Source organism: Myxine glutinosa, unplaced genomic scaffold, assembly GCF_964187855.1.
Source record: "Myxine glutinosa unplaced genomic scaffold, kmMyxGlut1.1 SCAFFOLD_669, whole genome shotgun sequence".
NCBI classification, from domain to species: Eukaryota; Metazoa; Chordata; class Myxini; order Myxiniformes; family Myxinidae; genus Myxine; species Myxine glutinosa.
In genome coordinates this window covers 135,311-150,399 of record NW_027616764.1, presented here as the reverse complement: position 1 = coordinate 150,399, position 15,089 = coordinate 135,311, and the positions used below count along the sequence as shown (strand labels likewise).

Below are 15,089 nucleotides of genomic sequence, written 5' to 3'. Positions count from 1 at the left end.
CGCAAATATATTTTGCCTTTTTAAAATAAATTACAGTACGGTTCCAAATCATACAAAAATGTGTGTTCCGTATTCATCCAGTTACCAGCCGTGCTGTAGTGAGTAGCTACCAACGTGCTTGGTCAGCTCGTGCAGCGTAGGTCTATGCTGTCCGCAACTACAGCACTGTACTTCTGCGTCAGCAAAAAAAAAAAAAAAAAAAAAAAAAAAAAAACACCACAAGTCATCGCAGCAAGTCATCGTAAAATATTTGAAGCCGATTTCAAAAGGGGACAAACTTCAATGTTTCCAGAAACCTGAAAGCTTGGTAAATCAGGGCTTGATGCACCATCAGTCCATGCCACGAACGAGGAGATATTGGAAGCTAGAACGGACGAAAGTCCCGTACAAGCTTGTGGAGAGAGTGATGCCAAGGCCGGAGATTGGAATGAATAAAAATATCCAATGCCTCAGGAGAGCATGAATTTACTTGTCTCTGCATTCAATTAAATATTGATTTGATGTACTTTCCCATCGTATTTTGCAATCTGTATATTATTGGTCCTGAGTAGTGCTTCATTGGTTCCGTATGATCTACACCAGGTTTGTAAATCTTAGTTTATGTCTTTTGATGTTCGTTTCTCTTCATGTTGGTTCCACTGCAAGTCTGATAGATGCAACGATTACAAGATTTACCAATCATGTCACATCACACGACATCATCACATCACACAAATTTTCAATTTGTGACATTATTTTTATAATTAATATTAATAATTTTGTGATATCCGTTTTGTGGATCTTAAACGGCCATCTATAATATTAAAATGCAGTGTCTGTCCGTCCGTTCGCTCGTCTGTCTCCTCCTTAACTCCAAAACCATGAAACCTAGCGCCCCAAACTTTGCATGCATACACCTGGACAACATGCATACAACAGATTACAATGATGTAAACTGGGTGTTTGGGTGTGTTATAACACCCTTTTTGAAGATGATTAACGAGGTCCTCATAAGAAAAAACCCGTAAAAGCCTTGCCGATATGGCGGCCTGCCATCTTGGTCAGCCCACTGCCACTCGCTGGGTTCTTAAGCTGCCATTTTGTTTTGGCCTATTCAAACGTGCCTTGCCTTGGAAACATGATCAATTTATCATTACATAATTGAAGTATATCATCAAAATCTGAATTCGGATATGAAGATTGGATGCTGTAGACTAAATAAATGTCCAAATCTGGAGTGAAATCTGACAAAATTTACCATATTTATAACTAAGTGTATCTATTCATTTATTTAAGTGAGGCTGTCTTTCTCCTTCTGGGGTTAGTTTTTTTATTACTTTAACTTAATAATAATTTTTAACTCAATTCATACTTCCATGGGATAGGGTGTCACTCCACTGTGCCTGCGATCTGTTTCTAAAATTCCTCGGCCATTTCAACCAGAAGCAATCGGCTTACTATCGCTTGCCAAGCCAGCCATTCCTTATCACCCATTTCGTTGGAGTACTTGCTGGAGTGCTTACGCTGCTTGGCGAGGGCTCTACAAATGAAGTCAGAAATATCTGTGTACTTAATTAATTAGTCACAAGGCCATGGAATTTTGGGTGTTATAACACCCTTTTTTAATATGATTACCCACCACTTGGTGAACGCTATCCAGGCTGCTTTTGCAAGCTACGGCGTTACAGTAGACAGAACTCCCGTTTGTTTTTATGTACCCATTTTTTTATTGACTAACATTTTTGTGTGATATACTAACGCTCCCCTTCCTCCCCCCCAATCCCCTGCCCCCCTTTCCTTCCCCCTCACCCTTCCTCCTCTCCTCTCCCCTCTCTTCATATTCCCGTCAGGAAGTGACTCATTGTTACCCAGCAACGCTGGGTACTTTTGCCAGTTTTTAATAATCTTTGAGCCCAAAACAAAGCTTACCTGAAACTCTTGGTATTGTGAGTTGATGGAACTTCTCAGGTCTACACTGATGTGCATCTTCGTCTGGATATATCCGACGCTTGAAAAGAAACATTGCAGAATGCCCTCTACAAAAGTTAATATGTCCTGTATTGTGTGCAGACAGAAGTCAGGAGGATGCTAATCTCAACACCCCTTTACTCTGTTTTAATGAATATAACGATGATCATTACATTTTATATGTAGGAAGGCACAGGCATGACGTCATGTCTCTTTCAGGCTTGCTGACTGTTGACCCCAACAAGCGGGTGAAGATGGAGGGCCTACGATTGAATGAATGGTTGCAGGATGGCTGTCAACTCTCCGCAAACCCACTGCTCACTCCAGACATCCTTGTTTCCTCTGGTCCCTCTGTCAACACATACTTCAAAGCCACCTTCCAGGTAATCTTCCCAGGTTGCTTTTTCAAAGACTGATAATTAACCAAAGCAGATGTTGAGGGACTGTTGGAATGTTTAGCTTGAATAAAAGGGAGAAATTCAGGTGTTTGTGCTTGTACAAGCTGATACGTGTTACGATGTCAGAAAATATGTTGGAGCAAAATGGATGTACAGTTGATAAAGGAGAGGTACAAAAAGCATATGGCTGCACAGTGCATCATTGGCTGTGGGGTGGCAGGTGGGGGAGGAGCGTGCTGCTATGCTACTGATGCAGTGTTCGTCCTGAAGTTAATGCCCTTGTTAAAGAGGGTGCTGATGGTCTTGAGGTGGAGGGACCAGGGTGGTAGAAATGTGTGATTGAGAGCTGCCTGCCAGATTATTGTAGGTTTCTGTGCAGCTCTTTGTAGGGGAGCAGCACATCATCCAACCCCCTCTTAAATTTGAGGTAACACTCCATTGAAGGAGCTGCGCTCCAACGCGAGTCGAAAGAATTGACGCGATCAAAGACGGAATTCGTCCGAGTTGCTTTATTGAAACAAAACAGCTCAGGTATTCTGACAAAAGCCCGTTTATCGGGCAGCAATATATATACACATTTATGTCGGGAAGTTTGCCCGGCAAAAGCTATACCGGGCATGCCCGGGTGTCAAGGGCGAGCCTTGGAAAGGCGAGTCTGGACCTGCCCGGGCGTGTTTGGCTGCGGCCTGGCAAGTCGAGGCTGGGCGTGCCCGGGCGCTCTGGACGAGCACTGGAAAGGCGAGAGCGGGCATGCCCGGACGCTCTGGGCAAGCCCTGGAAAGGCGATAGCGGGCATGCCCGGACGCTCTGGGCGAGCCCTGGAAAGGCGATAGCGGGCATGCCCGGGAAAGACGAGACCGGGCGTGCCCGGGAGGTTCGGGCGTGCCCGGGAACAGTGAGTCCGGGCATGCCCGGGAGAGGCGCGTCTGGCCGTGTTCTGGCCGGTGCAAGGCGATTGTGTGCATCCAGCGGTAACCGCTACACCATGACCGGGTCGGCGTCTTGCACCCTGTCGGCAATCGCCCGCAGTTTCTGCAGCACCTCACCTAGGAACTTTACTGTGAGGTTGGACTTTGGCACCTCTTCCTCCTCATCGCTGCCCTCCTCGCCGTCAGCTCATCGCCATGTGAGGCGATAAGATCCTCCAACACCTCAGGCTGCATGTCGTCGAATCCTTCCCCTCCCACCTGCCGTGCTAACCTGACAATTTCATACCTCTCCTGTATCGTCTGGAAATCCGATGAAGTTTTTCACTGCCTGTGGCCACAGGTTGTGCCAGCACACGTTGATGCAGGCTTTGATGCAGTCTCTCACCTCATCTACTTAATGGTGCCGATGCAGTGGGCCAAGTTGAACTCTTTCCAACACTGCCCGCGGTGGGTGTAATAAGTTTTAAATGTGGAGATTATACCTTGGTCGAGTGGCTGGATCAGGAAGGTGATGTTGGGCAGCAGGAAGGTCACCTCAATGTTCAGAGCGACACTCAGGTCTGCGGGGTGGCCAGGAGAGTTGTCCACGGGCAGGAGAACCTTGGACACAAGGCTTTGTTTCGTCAGATACCTCTCCACCTGAGGGATTAAACAATTATGAAACCAGTCAATGAAGATTGGTGCCATCTTCATTGCCTTCCTGTAGTGAACTGTGGATTTGTTGATGCTGAAATGCCTGCCCACAGAGGCCGCACTCTCTCCTCTTGAAAGCCAGTCGAACAGCTCCACTTTCTGGCTTAGGGTCATCACTTTCTTCTGCCTCTTGGAAGTTGACGCATCTCCGGCACTGTTCTTGCACTTGGGAGCAATGGGACGAGAAGAACGATTGAGACCCAGGACACGGTGGGCACACGTAGTGTTTGCCCACTCTCAATGGTGAAGAATCACTTTAAAATTCTCAGATGCAGATCCGGATCTTCACCAAAATCTAATCATTTCGTCCTCGTCAGATACCCAAAATCTACACCAAGTTTCGTTCAAATCCTTCCGCAACTTTTTGAGATATCCTGTTCACAAACAGACACACAGGAGTAAAACATAACCCTTCATCCAACTTCTGTTGCAGAGGTAACAATTTAAGTCAAATTGAAAAGAAGATGAAGTATAAAAAGTATGATGCAGACAATCATTCAGATCTTCACCAAAATCGAATCGAATCGAATCGAATCGTCCTTGTCAGACACCCAACCGGTCCACCAAGTTTTTTCTAAATAAGTCCACAACATTTTGAGATATCCTGCTATGTATTTTTTTTGGCCCTCTCTCCCAATGATGAAGAATCAATTTTTAAAATTCTAGTTTTTCAATCAGATCCGGATCTTCACCAAAATCTAATCATTTTGTCCTTGTCACATACGCTAAATATCTGCCAAATTTCGTCCAAACCCATCCACAACTTTTTGAGATATTTTCTTCACAAACACACGGACAAACAAACAAACAGACAGACAGACAGTGGTGAAAACATAACCTCCATCCACCTTTGGTGGCGGAGGTAATAAATGTTAATAAAGCATCAGTTGTGCTATGTTTCTCCTGAAATTCAAATTTCATCGAAAACAATAAATGTGTGTGCGCGTGCGTGCCTGTCTATAACTCCAAAATCATGAAACCTAGCGGGCCGAAACTTTGCATGCATATTAAGGGAACTCCAAAGGGGAGTGCATGAATGAAAACTGGATGTTTTGGGTACATTAAAACAACCCTTTTGAAGATCATTAATGGATTACCTTCATGAAAGGCTTTATCCTTCGTCAGCCCAACTGCACCTTGCAGCGGTCTTATCCACCAGTTTGTTTCGGCTTATTCAAACGTGAATTGCTTTGGAAACACAATCTACTCTCATGGACTAATTAAAGCATATGATCAAAATCTGTGTTCGGGTTTGAGGATCGGATGTCGTGAACTAAATAACATGCGAAATCTGGAGTGATATCTGAAAAAGTTAAAGAAACTAGCGATTCTTAAAACGAAGTGTACTTATGTAAACAAGGCTGTCATCCCTCATTCTGCACCGTCGTCTTAATTCTTACCTCCATAAGATAGGGTGGCACTCTACTGGGTCCTGCAATACATGCGATTAATATTTGTTTGAAGTCTTTTATTTTAAAAACTGTATTTTAAAAACGTTATTGAAAACTTTTGATGGTGTTTTGTATGTATACTGTATGCTGTCAAGGTGTCCAGGGGTGTGTTCTGTTACCAAAGATCCAGCTTATCATCGAGGATAAACATCAACAAGCTAGCTATCCCTTGCCAAGCCAGCCGTTCCTTATCTACGGTTTTCCATGGAGTACTTGCCCACTTGGTGAGTGCTCTTCAAGAAACGTGGTAACTGAACACACCCCATATTCATTACATGGTGACTAGGATAAACATCTATACCACAATTTATATTGGCTATATCGATGAATTTGTCCCTCAGAGGGGCAGATTTCACACGACATGTGGCAACAACAAAAGGTGGGTTGGTAGGAATCGAAAGCAGGTTTTATTCTCATTTTTTTTTTTTTCCCAAACGTGGTTAAAATGCTTTATTTACTTCAGTGACTAGGAGGGAGTAGGAGGTTGGATGGGGTAGGGTGGCGTGGGTTGGGAGTCCGGAGGGAGGGGAAAGAGTGGGGTGGGAGGAGAGGGCGGAACAGGTGAGGTAAAGAGGGAGGAGGGTGAGAGGATGGAGAGGAAAGGTTTGGGTGAGAAGAGGGAGGGTAAGTGGTTGGGTGGGAGACTGGAGGGAGGTAGAGTGGGAAGGGTAGAATGAGGGAGGGAGATGGGAAGGGGTGAGGTTGGAGTTCAGAGGGAGGGGTGTGAGAAGAGAGGGGAATGGGTGGTGGTGAGTGTCCGGCTTGGAGGAGGTGGGAGTGGTGGGAGGAGGAGGTGGGGTGGGAGGAGGAGGAAGGGGTCGGGTGAGATGGCCGGAGGGAGGGGGAGGAAAGGAGTAGGGTGGGAGGAGGCAGGGGGAAGGGTGGTAGGAGGGACCCGGCGTTGCCTGTTGATAGTTTTCCATAAAATATCGCATTCATCTAGGAATTTAATTAATCTTGCCAGGCAAAAATAGCATCCCTATATTAGAATAATTCTCTGCAGACTACAGTAATTATAACTGTAACCATGTGCGTGTGCTTGTCAAAGTGGACATCATGTGCTTGTCAAAGTGGACATCTCTCTGGCCATTCTCAGAGAGCCTCCTCAGCGTCGACGAGTCTGGCATTTCACTCAGGCCGACTGGGACGGTCTTCAAGCAGCCATCAATCGTCTGGTTTGGTCTCCCATCTCCACTGCCTCTGACATCAATTCTTCCTGGGAATTCTTCCAAAGCAAACTGCTCTCTCTCATGCACAGATTTATCCCATCTCGTCTTCAGTTGTCTTACCCTTCCTCCCGTCCATGGTACACTGAATCTTGTGGTGAGGCAGTTGCCCTGAAACAACTTGCCTTTGCCTCTTGGAAGGCAAATCCAACTGAAGGCAATCACAGTTCCTTCCACCAAGCTCGGAACAAGTGTGTGTCGACCCTCAGGGGTGCCAGGAAGTACTATCTCTCCACACTCAAGAATGAACTCTCAAACCTGTCTCCTTCCTCCAAATCCTGGTGGCGTCTGGTCAAATCCGTTTCTGGTGTTTGTTCCCCCTCCATCCCCTCCCTTACCTCAAATGGCCACACAGTTTACATCGCACGTGACAAAGCCGAATGCCTCAACTCTGTGTTTGCCTCAAAATCTTGTGTCCCAAACCCATCTCTCTCTGTTCCCACCCTTCCCAGTCGAACCCAACTGCTCCTGGACTCTGTGTCCTTCTCTCCTGACAAGGTGGAGGAGTTTCTGTCTAACCTCGACTCTGATTCTGCAACTGGACCAGACGGCATCAGCCCACGGGTCCTAAAATCCTGCTCTGCTGCTCTATCTCACCCTCTCTCTGTCCTTTTCACCCTCTCTTTTGCTCAAGGTCATCTGCCAGCATCCTGGAAATCAGCAAACATTACCGCTTTACACAAAAAAGGTGCAAAAACAGATCCTTGCAACTACAGACCAATCAGCCTGCTCCCAATTATCAGCAAAGTCATGGAATCCATCATTGCTTCGGATATGAAATCTTTCCTCTTCTCCAACGGCTTGATCTCTGATCATCAATTTGGTTTCAGACCAGGTCACTCTACTCTGGACATGCTGCTTCTGCTGTCTCAACAATGGATGGAGGTCCTCAATGCCAAACAGGAAATCAGAGCTGTCTCCCTCGACATATCACGTGCCTTCGATACGGTCTGGCACCCAGCTCTGCTCACCAAACTCTCCTCCTATGGTATCCATGGAAATCTCCATGCATGGCTTGCGGACTTCCTCTCTGGTCGTAGTCAACGTGTGGCCCTGAATGGATTTCTCTCAACTCCCCTTCCTGTTCAGGCTGGAGTTCCCCAAGGCAGTGTTCTGGGCCCTGTGCTTTTTCTGGTCTTTATCAATGATCTCTCTGACTCTCTGGAAAATCCTCTCTATCTCTTTGCTGATGACTCCACTCTCTGCCGCTCCATTCCTCTGCCCTCAGATTGGCAGTCTGCAGCCTCCTCACTCTCTGAAGACTTGGACAAAATCACAGACTGGTCAAACAAGTGGAACATGTCTTTCAATCCTGACAAATCTCACACTCTTACTTTGTCTCTCCGAAAAGATCGACTGGACAACCCTCCCATCTACTTTCTCAACAATCCTCTCCAAGAAGTTCTGTCGCTCAAGCTTTTTGGTCTCACTATCTGCCATGATCTTTCTTGGGAAAACCACATTTCCAAGCTGGCCTCCAAAGCCAGTCGCCGACTGGGCATCCTCCGTCGTGCGAAGTCCTTCCTCGGCACACCTGAGCTCCTCACCACATACAAGGCTTTCATCCGCAGCTCAATGGAATACTGTTCTCCCCTATGGTCCGGTGCTCCTGCCTCACACCTAGCTCGGCTTCATGCTGTCGAAACCAAAGCTTTCAGAATTATTGGAATCTCCCGCGATGAAGCTATCTCTGAGGGCTTTTCACTCACTCACCGCAGGCAGGTAGGTGGTCTTTCTGTCTTCTACCGACTCCTCTCCGGCCTTGCACCCCCAGCTCTCTCTGTGCTCTATCCCCCAAATATTCCTACAGGTCGCACAAGATCTGCCAGCAACCCTCTGATGGTTAAACTGCCGAAATCTCGGCTCTCTGCTCACCTTCACTCTTTCATTCCTCTTTTCTCCCGCCTCTGGAACAAACTCCCTCACTCCCTTCAATCCCACTCATCCCTCCAGGTCTTTAAAACAGCTGTTCACCACCATCTCTTATCTTCCCCCATCCAAAACCTTGATCTTTTCTACCCCCGCTAATTCACCCCAGATCCACCTTGTTTGAAATTCCAACTTCTTTCCTGGAAGTCCTGGCAGTGTCCATATGTTTTATACCTCTCCCACCCCCCCCCCCCTTCCCATGCACCCCCGCCCCCAATGCCCTCTCCCTCTCACAGATCTCTCGATGTCTCCATGTCTCTCGGTCCCTGCTCTCAAAATAATGTTGTGTTTGTGTCCTTCCTCCTCTCTCCCCATCTTGTCTACCGCTCCCGATGTTATATGTTTTATGAGTCGGTTTGTCTTTCTGTGTGATTAATGTTCGCTCTTTCACGAGCCTCGATGTTGTATACAAAAAAAAAAAACAAAAAAAAAACTCTAGCACTAAGGAGTAATTCTCTGTGGGTTTTTAAAAACTAGGACGTGCCCATACGTGGGTGCCCGTTCCTTGCCAAAAAAAAAAAAAAAAATAAATTTGTGTAGGGGTGTGTGTGTGTAAACATCCTAGGGCGTGCCCGTACGTGGGTGCAAAAAAACATGCGTGCAAACAACAACAACAAAAAAAAACTTTGAAACCACGTGGCAGTAACGACCACAGAACCCCCCCCCCCCCTCTATTTACATGAATGGTTTGGTCCATTCGCAACGACCACAGAACCCCCCCCTCTATTTACATGAAATGGTTTGGTCCAAAGCGAACGGCTTGCGGAGTTTGGTAAAGAAATCGCCATAGCTCGGTAACTACTTGTCCGATTAATATGAAACCTTGAAAAGGCACATCCTCGGGTCCCCAGCAATATACCTGGCAAGTTTAAAGTATATCGGACCCGTGGTTGTCGAGAAACAGCGGTCACAGACAAACACACAAACACACAGACACACAGACACACAGAGATTACTGGAATTATAGATAGATGGAAATCACCACAAACAAGGCAAAGAGCCACTCTAGATAGGTAGCTAAGGGAAGGTCAGACAAAGATAAGGATATAGCAAAACAAAATAAAAGAAAGGGGGAAAAAAAAAACCAAGAAAACATCCAAGACCCAGAAAATAGACAAAGTCAGGTAAAATGCATTGAAACGACTGTAATTAGAACTGTAATCTCTTCAGTTACCGGCAAACCTTACTGCAGTAAATCACGCTACATAAATGTGCACAAATCTGCACTGCATTGCATTGCGTGTTGTTGTTCTCCTTCTTTCCCTTTATAAGGGGTGAGGTCCGATAGCACCAAGTCCATGCCCTGCCCTGCTTTGGCCGCAATACTCCTCCACTCCCATCTGTCATCAGCCAACTCCCTCCTCTCTCTAATCACACCCACCTTGTTGATATCCCTCTTCACACAATCCTCCCATCTAAACTAGGGTCTACCTCCTTTCATCCTACCTTGTTCCTTCAACCTATCCACTCTCTTTGCCATCCTCTCTTCCCCCATTCACACCAAATGTCCAGCCCATCTCATCCGACATTTCACCAATCTCCCCGTCAAGCTCATCTGCACACCAATCTCCTCTCGTTCAGTTCATCCATTCTCCTTCTATCCACCCCCTTCACTTCTGCAATCCTCCTGACCCAGTTGTCTCGCAAACCTGCAGCCTCTGTTGTTGTCTCCATGTCAGTGCCGCCGTCTCCAGACTGTAAAGGTAGGCCAGCATTACACACGACATCAGAACCTTTCCTTTCATTCTCCTGGAAATCTTTGTCCGTCTGCCATTACACTCTCCACCTTCCTCCACACATTGGCATCCACCTGAATGCTCCTCCACACCTTTGCCTATGGCATACCATCCCCGGTCACTGTTCCACCCAGATACTCAAACCTATTTCCTTGTCTGATCTTCATCCCCTCCAACCTGATATTCGTTTCTTTTCTGTGATGCCCAACCCACATCACCTTTGTCTTCTCCATGCTCCTTTTCAGCCCATGTTTCTCAAATGCCACCTTCCACACCACTAGTACTTCCATCTTCCTCCTACCATCCTCTTCCAACTTGTTGTACACCTCACCTTACATATCATTCCTCGCTTTATCCACAGCCCTCCTTGCTGCCTTCTTCTCCTGCCCATACCGGTGCAGCATCCCCACGTCCAACTGTCTTTTCACCAACTGCCTTCACTACTACCTCCATCCAACAAACCTGGTTTATATCCCTTGATGATGCACCCTTTCCTGACGACCTTCCACACAACACTTCAGCAATTTCCCTAAACACCTTTCCGTACTTATTTCACTCCTGCTCCAAACCTGCCGCTTCTTTGCTGAGTTGCTTATATTTGGCCCTCACCCTCTCCTTGTACTCTACGGCGACGTTTCCCCAACACTTCCCCGAACTAATAACCTTCTGACCCATGCTCTTAAACTCCTGCCTTTTCTTTATCCTAACCACAAACACCTTGATCCTTAACCCTCCACAAATGTCGCTTCCTTACCACCACCCAATCCAGTTCTGTTCTGTGCTGTCCACTCCTATGGGTAATCTTGTAGTTTTCCTGCTTTTGAAAAAAAATGAACCATCTATGGCCATTCCATTCCTCACCACCAGCTCTTGAGGCTGTCTATTCCTGGTTTCCCAACCACATTTATCAACACATTCCTCTTCACCCGGCTTCTCCAACGTGCATATTAAAGTCCCTCGCAATGCACAGCGTCACCTCCATCTCAATCATTCCCATCATCCTCTTCAGTGCATCTCTGTATTCCTGCTTCTCCGTCCCAGACCTTCCCGTTTGTGGCCCATATACCGACATAACACATCATTTGCCTCTGTATCACCACCCATGCCATGACTCTCCGTCTCTCCCACCTTTCCACTCTGATCACCTGCTTGCTGATCTAGGCGGAAGGTAGTGATGGAATTGGGGTCGGAGGGAGTAGAGTGAGGGGACATGGAGTGTAATGCTGGTAAGACATAGGGTTGGTAGGATTGTGCAATCAACCCAAGCTGCGTGTGCTTGTCATGTCATAATCAATTTTGATCGATTTGTCATAATCAAACTCATCCAATTTGTCATAATCCATCTACAACTTTTTAAGATATCATGCTCTATATCATTTTGGTCCAATCTCTCAATGGTGAAGGACAATTTTTTTTTATTCTAGGATCTGGATCCTCATCAAAATCTAACCAATCCGTCCTTGTCACACATCTGACCTGTCCACCAAGTTTTGTCCAACCTTGCTCATAACCTTTTGAGATATCCTGTTCACAGACAGACAAACAGACAAGTGAAAACAACCACTGCCCACCTTTGCGGCAGATGTAATAAGAGATCAAGGGACACCACAATATCTTGTGAATAAAGTCATTTTCCGTGTGTCTGTCTGTCTGTGTGTGTGAAACGCTAATCACGCCCAAATTACTGGGCTAATTGCCACCAAACTTGACACAAGAGACCAAATTTAGACCTCCTGTTGAACATAGGCCACTTGATTGTTTATGACCATGGTTAATGATGATATCGCTAAATTAAATTCTAAATTATATTATGCCGGTTTGTGGGTGTGGCCTCGACGTCACCCGTTCCTGCTCCCTCCCAAAGAAAACCCGAGTTTCCCACCCTTCCCATCTCGTATTTCCCTCCTGAGCCCGAAAACCACGAGACTTGTGTGAGAACCGCCGCCTCCGCCCCTCCAATTCCTCTTCCCCTACCCCCTAACCCCCCATCCCTTGAACTGCCTTATCCCTCTTACCGCCAACTCTCCTACCCCACCTTCTCAATCTTTTTTCCCCGAGCAACGCCGGGTACCCCTGCTGTTTGAAGTATAAGAGATGTTGGGGTTTCTTGGGCAATTCTAAATCTCATTCTAAAAGAAAAAAAAATCTTGTTCCTTCACCAAGTCCGCTTTTTCACACTCGGCCTTGTGTGTTCAAATCCTGACAAAAGTTCCTGGTGATTCTTTGTTATGACGATGCTTCTATTTTACTTAAAATGTGATTTGACTGAGTATCTGACATGCAAGGCTTTTACTGATACTTAAATGTTAATACGATTCGTCTGCCATTACCCTGACCAGGCCTTCAACAAATGCAAACGTGAAGGCTTCCGTTTGCAGAAAGTGGACAACGCTCCGCTGGCCAAGAGACGCAAACTGAAGAAGCGCAGCACGAGCACAGAGACCCGCTCGAGTTCGAGCGAGAGCTCCACGTCCTCTTCCTCGCACGCCCACGGGAAATCTTCCCCCACCAAGATGCTCTAACGTGACGTTCTATGAGCAGTGCACGGCAAAGCTCTTGGGTATTCTTCCTGGCTGGCGATTTGTTGAACCACTAGGAGCTTCCGTTTGGTCCTGTGGAGTACAGTACATGTATGTGCTGGAACCTTTCTACCGTTTGCAGTCTCGTAGCACTTACTATCTGCTTCTGCGTCATGTTCTACCAAATCCCACTCACTTATTTTGCGTCGCATCTTTGGCTCCTCATTCTTAAAGGTGGTTTGTGTTATTTTATTACTAATGACCACTTATGCTTCGCCATAAAGAGAACAGCCTGTATATTACATATATATCGGTCGTTTTTTTTACACATGACTCCTACAGGGCTCCTCAAGAGTCGCTTTCAAAACGATGTCTCGTTTGGTTGCCCAAACATTACTTTTGGAACATTATGACAAAGGTAATGAATAGAGCAAAGTGAAGAGCAAAGGTGATGTACAGCTAGCTGCTTCACTAAACCCTGGGTGGTGTGCAATTTTGGATCAAACATTTAAAATGAAACAATGGGTGTTGACAATATCAGATAAGTGCAAAATTTTACCTTCTTCTCTTATAAACAATTTTCTTTTTCATTCATCTTTTCAAGGGTTTCTGCAATGGGAAAAGTTAATCATCAGCACTTTGTCTTTCCTTACTTTTGCGGCCCTGAGGCAGAGGCATTTTATATGATACATGAGAAGCAAAATATGCCTCCTGCACGGATCGCAAATATCATTGTCCACTCCAAAAGCAGTTGTTCTGCATATAAATGCCGTCCTTTGCGCCGGCCTCGCTGTGCATTTTCTGGCCTTGCGGGTCCCTTGCATTGGCTTCTCTGGTCACTTATACCAGATTCACTGGTCTCATGTTCCAGCCTCGCCATCCCTCGCTTCGGCCTCATAGGTCCCTTGCTTACCTCAGAGAGATATATATATATATATGTGTGTGTGTGTGTGTGTGTATATATATATATATATATATATATATATATATATATATATATATATATATATATATATATATATATATATATATATATATACAAGGTGACTTTGTCAGAACATTTCTGAACTACTTTTAATGTCTATTTGTTTTCCTTCTTCCATGTGGTATCTGTGGAGACTTTTCCTTCACTTTGCCAACTCTTCCATTCACAATATTATATCTATGAATGGCTAAAAAAAAATTGTGAGCTATGCCTAACGTGCACTTTTTTGAGGCTCCCCAAGGTATTCTAAACTGCCATTTTATGCTGTTACCGGAAACATTGTATACACTTATTTTGTGTATCGGTGTGCACAGTTATATTTTCAGTTTCAGAAGGGCTACATCAATATAATGCTGTGCTTTATGGTTTATTACTATGTTATTATTCTTATTAATATTATTATTGCAATTGATATGTATACAACTACATTCATTATTTCAATTTCTTGATTACCTTAAGGTTTGGTCGTAACATGAACTTACCAGACTGTTACCTTTTGGAAAACATAATGTTCCAACACTTGCTTTTAAGAGGAAAATGTTTATTTTGAGCTGAAGTACAGTTTGGCGTCTATTTTATTATTTTTTTTCGATTTGATTTAGAATCAAAGGTACTGATAAAACACGCTTGATTGTTTGTAGTTTGTTTTTTTCAACTGATCTCCAGCTGACTTGTGATACTTCTCCGGACAAAGTACGAGGTACACACAAATGCTGATTGCCATTTACTTGATTTATGGAACTGAGTCGTCAGTTTCCTGGAAGATTTTGGTTTTTGAATGCGCAACTGCGAGTGAGTGTGGCGTCGCGGTGCGTTAGGGTTTTCCACGATTAGACGCTCGGTCTAGGACGCGTTATTTTGTTACAGCGACTGTACGCACGAGTTTTGAAGCATCCTTTGAAGTGAGCCTGTGATCTTGGCCAGTATCGCAGGTGCCCCTTGAATACCACATTTTGTGGCCTTTGTTACCCACCTGCGTCTGTCGTGTCCCTCCATTTAACCCTCACCTCTTTTTACTGCCGTATTTAGTGAAACGATGGATTTATGGCACGTTGTTGATTTATTGTGCACGGCCTCTTTCGAACAAAATGATTTGGGTTTTTGAAAGTTGTCTATTTAATGCCAGGGCACCAGGAATCCATGAGGGATTACGCCGATGCACTTTTAGCGCCACCTGCCTGTGGGGGTTTTGAGCATAAACCTCATGACTATAGCGACCTGCATGTTTGCATATTTTGTAATTGCATCAAGACAATCTTAATTTTATTTTTTATTT

The 15,089-nt window shown here is 45.4% G+C and overlaps 1 protein-coding gene across 3 annotated transcripts in view; it reads left to right on the top strand.

The window, feature by feature from the left end:
* Window positions 1-13,130, top strand: part of LOC137436907 (ribosomal protein S6 kinase alpha-5) — a gene marked incomplete at its 5' end in the record, with an annotated part of 54,194 nt that extends 41,064 nt beyond the window's left edge. For 2 of the 3 annotated variants that reach the window (XM_078768894.1, XM_078768892.1), the window contains 3 exon segments: window positions 2,167-2,330; window positions 5,514-5,642; window positions 12,649-12,962. In XM_078768894.1, the coding sequence (XP_078625020.1) occupies window positions 2,167-2,330; window positions 5,514-5,642; window positions 12,649-12,831 (476 nt within the window). 3 annotated transcript variants of the gene reach the window in all.
* Window positions 13,131-15,089: the final 1,959 nt, after the last annotated feature.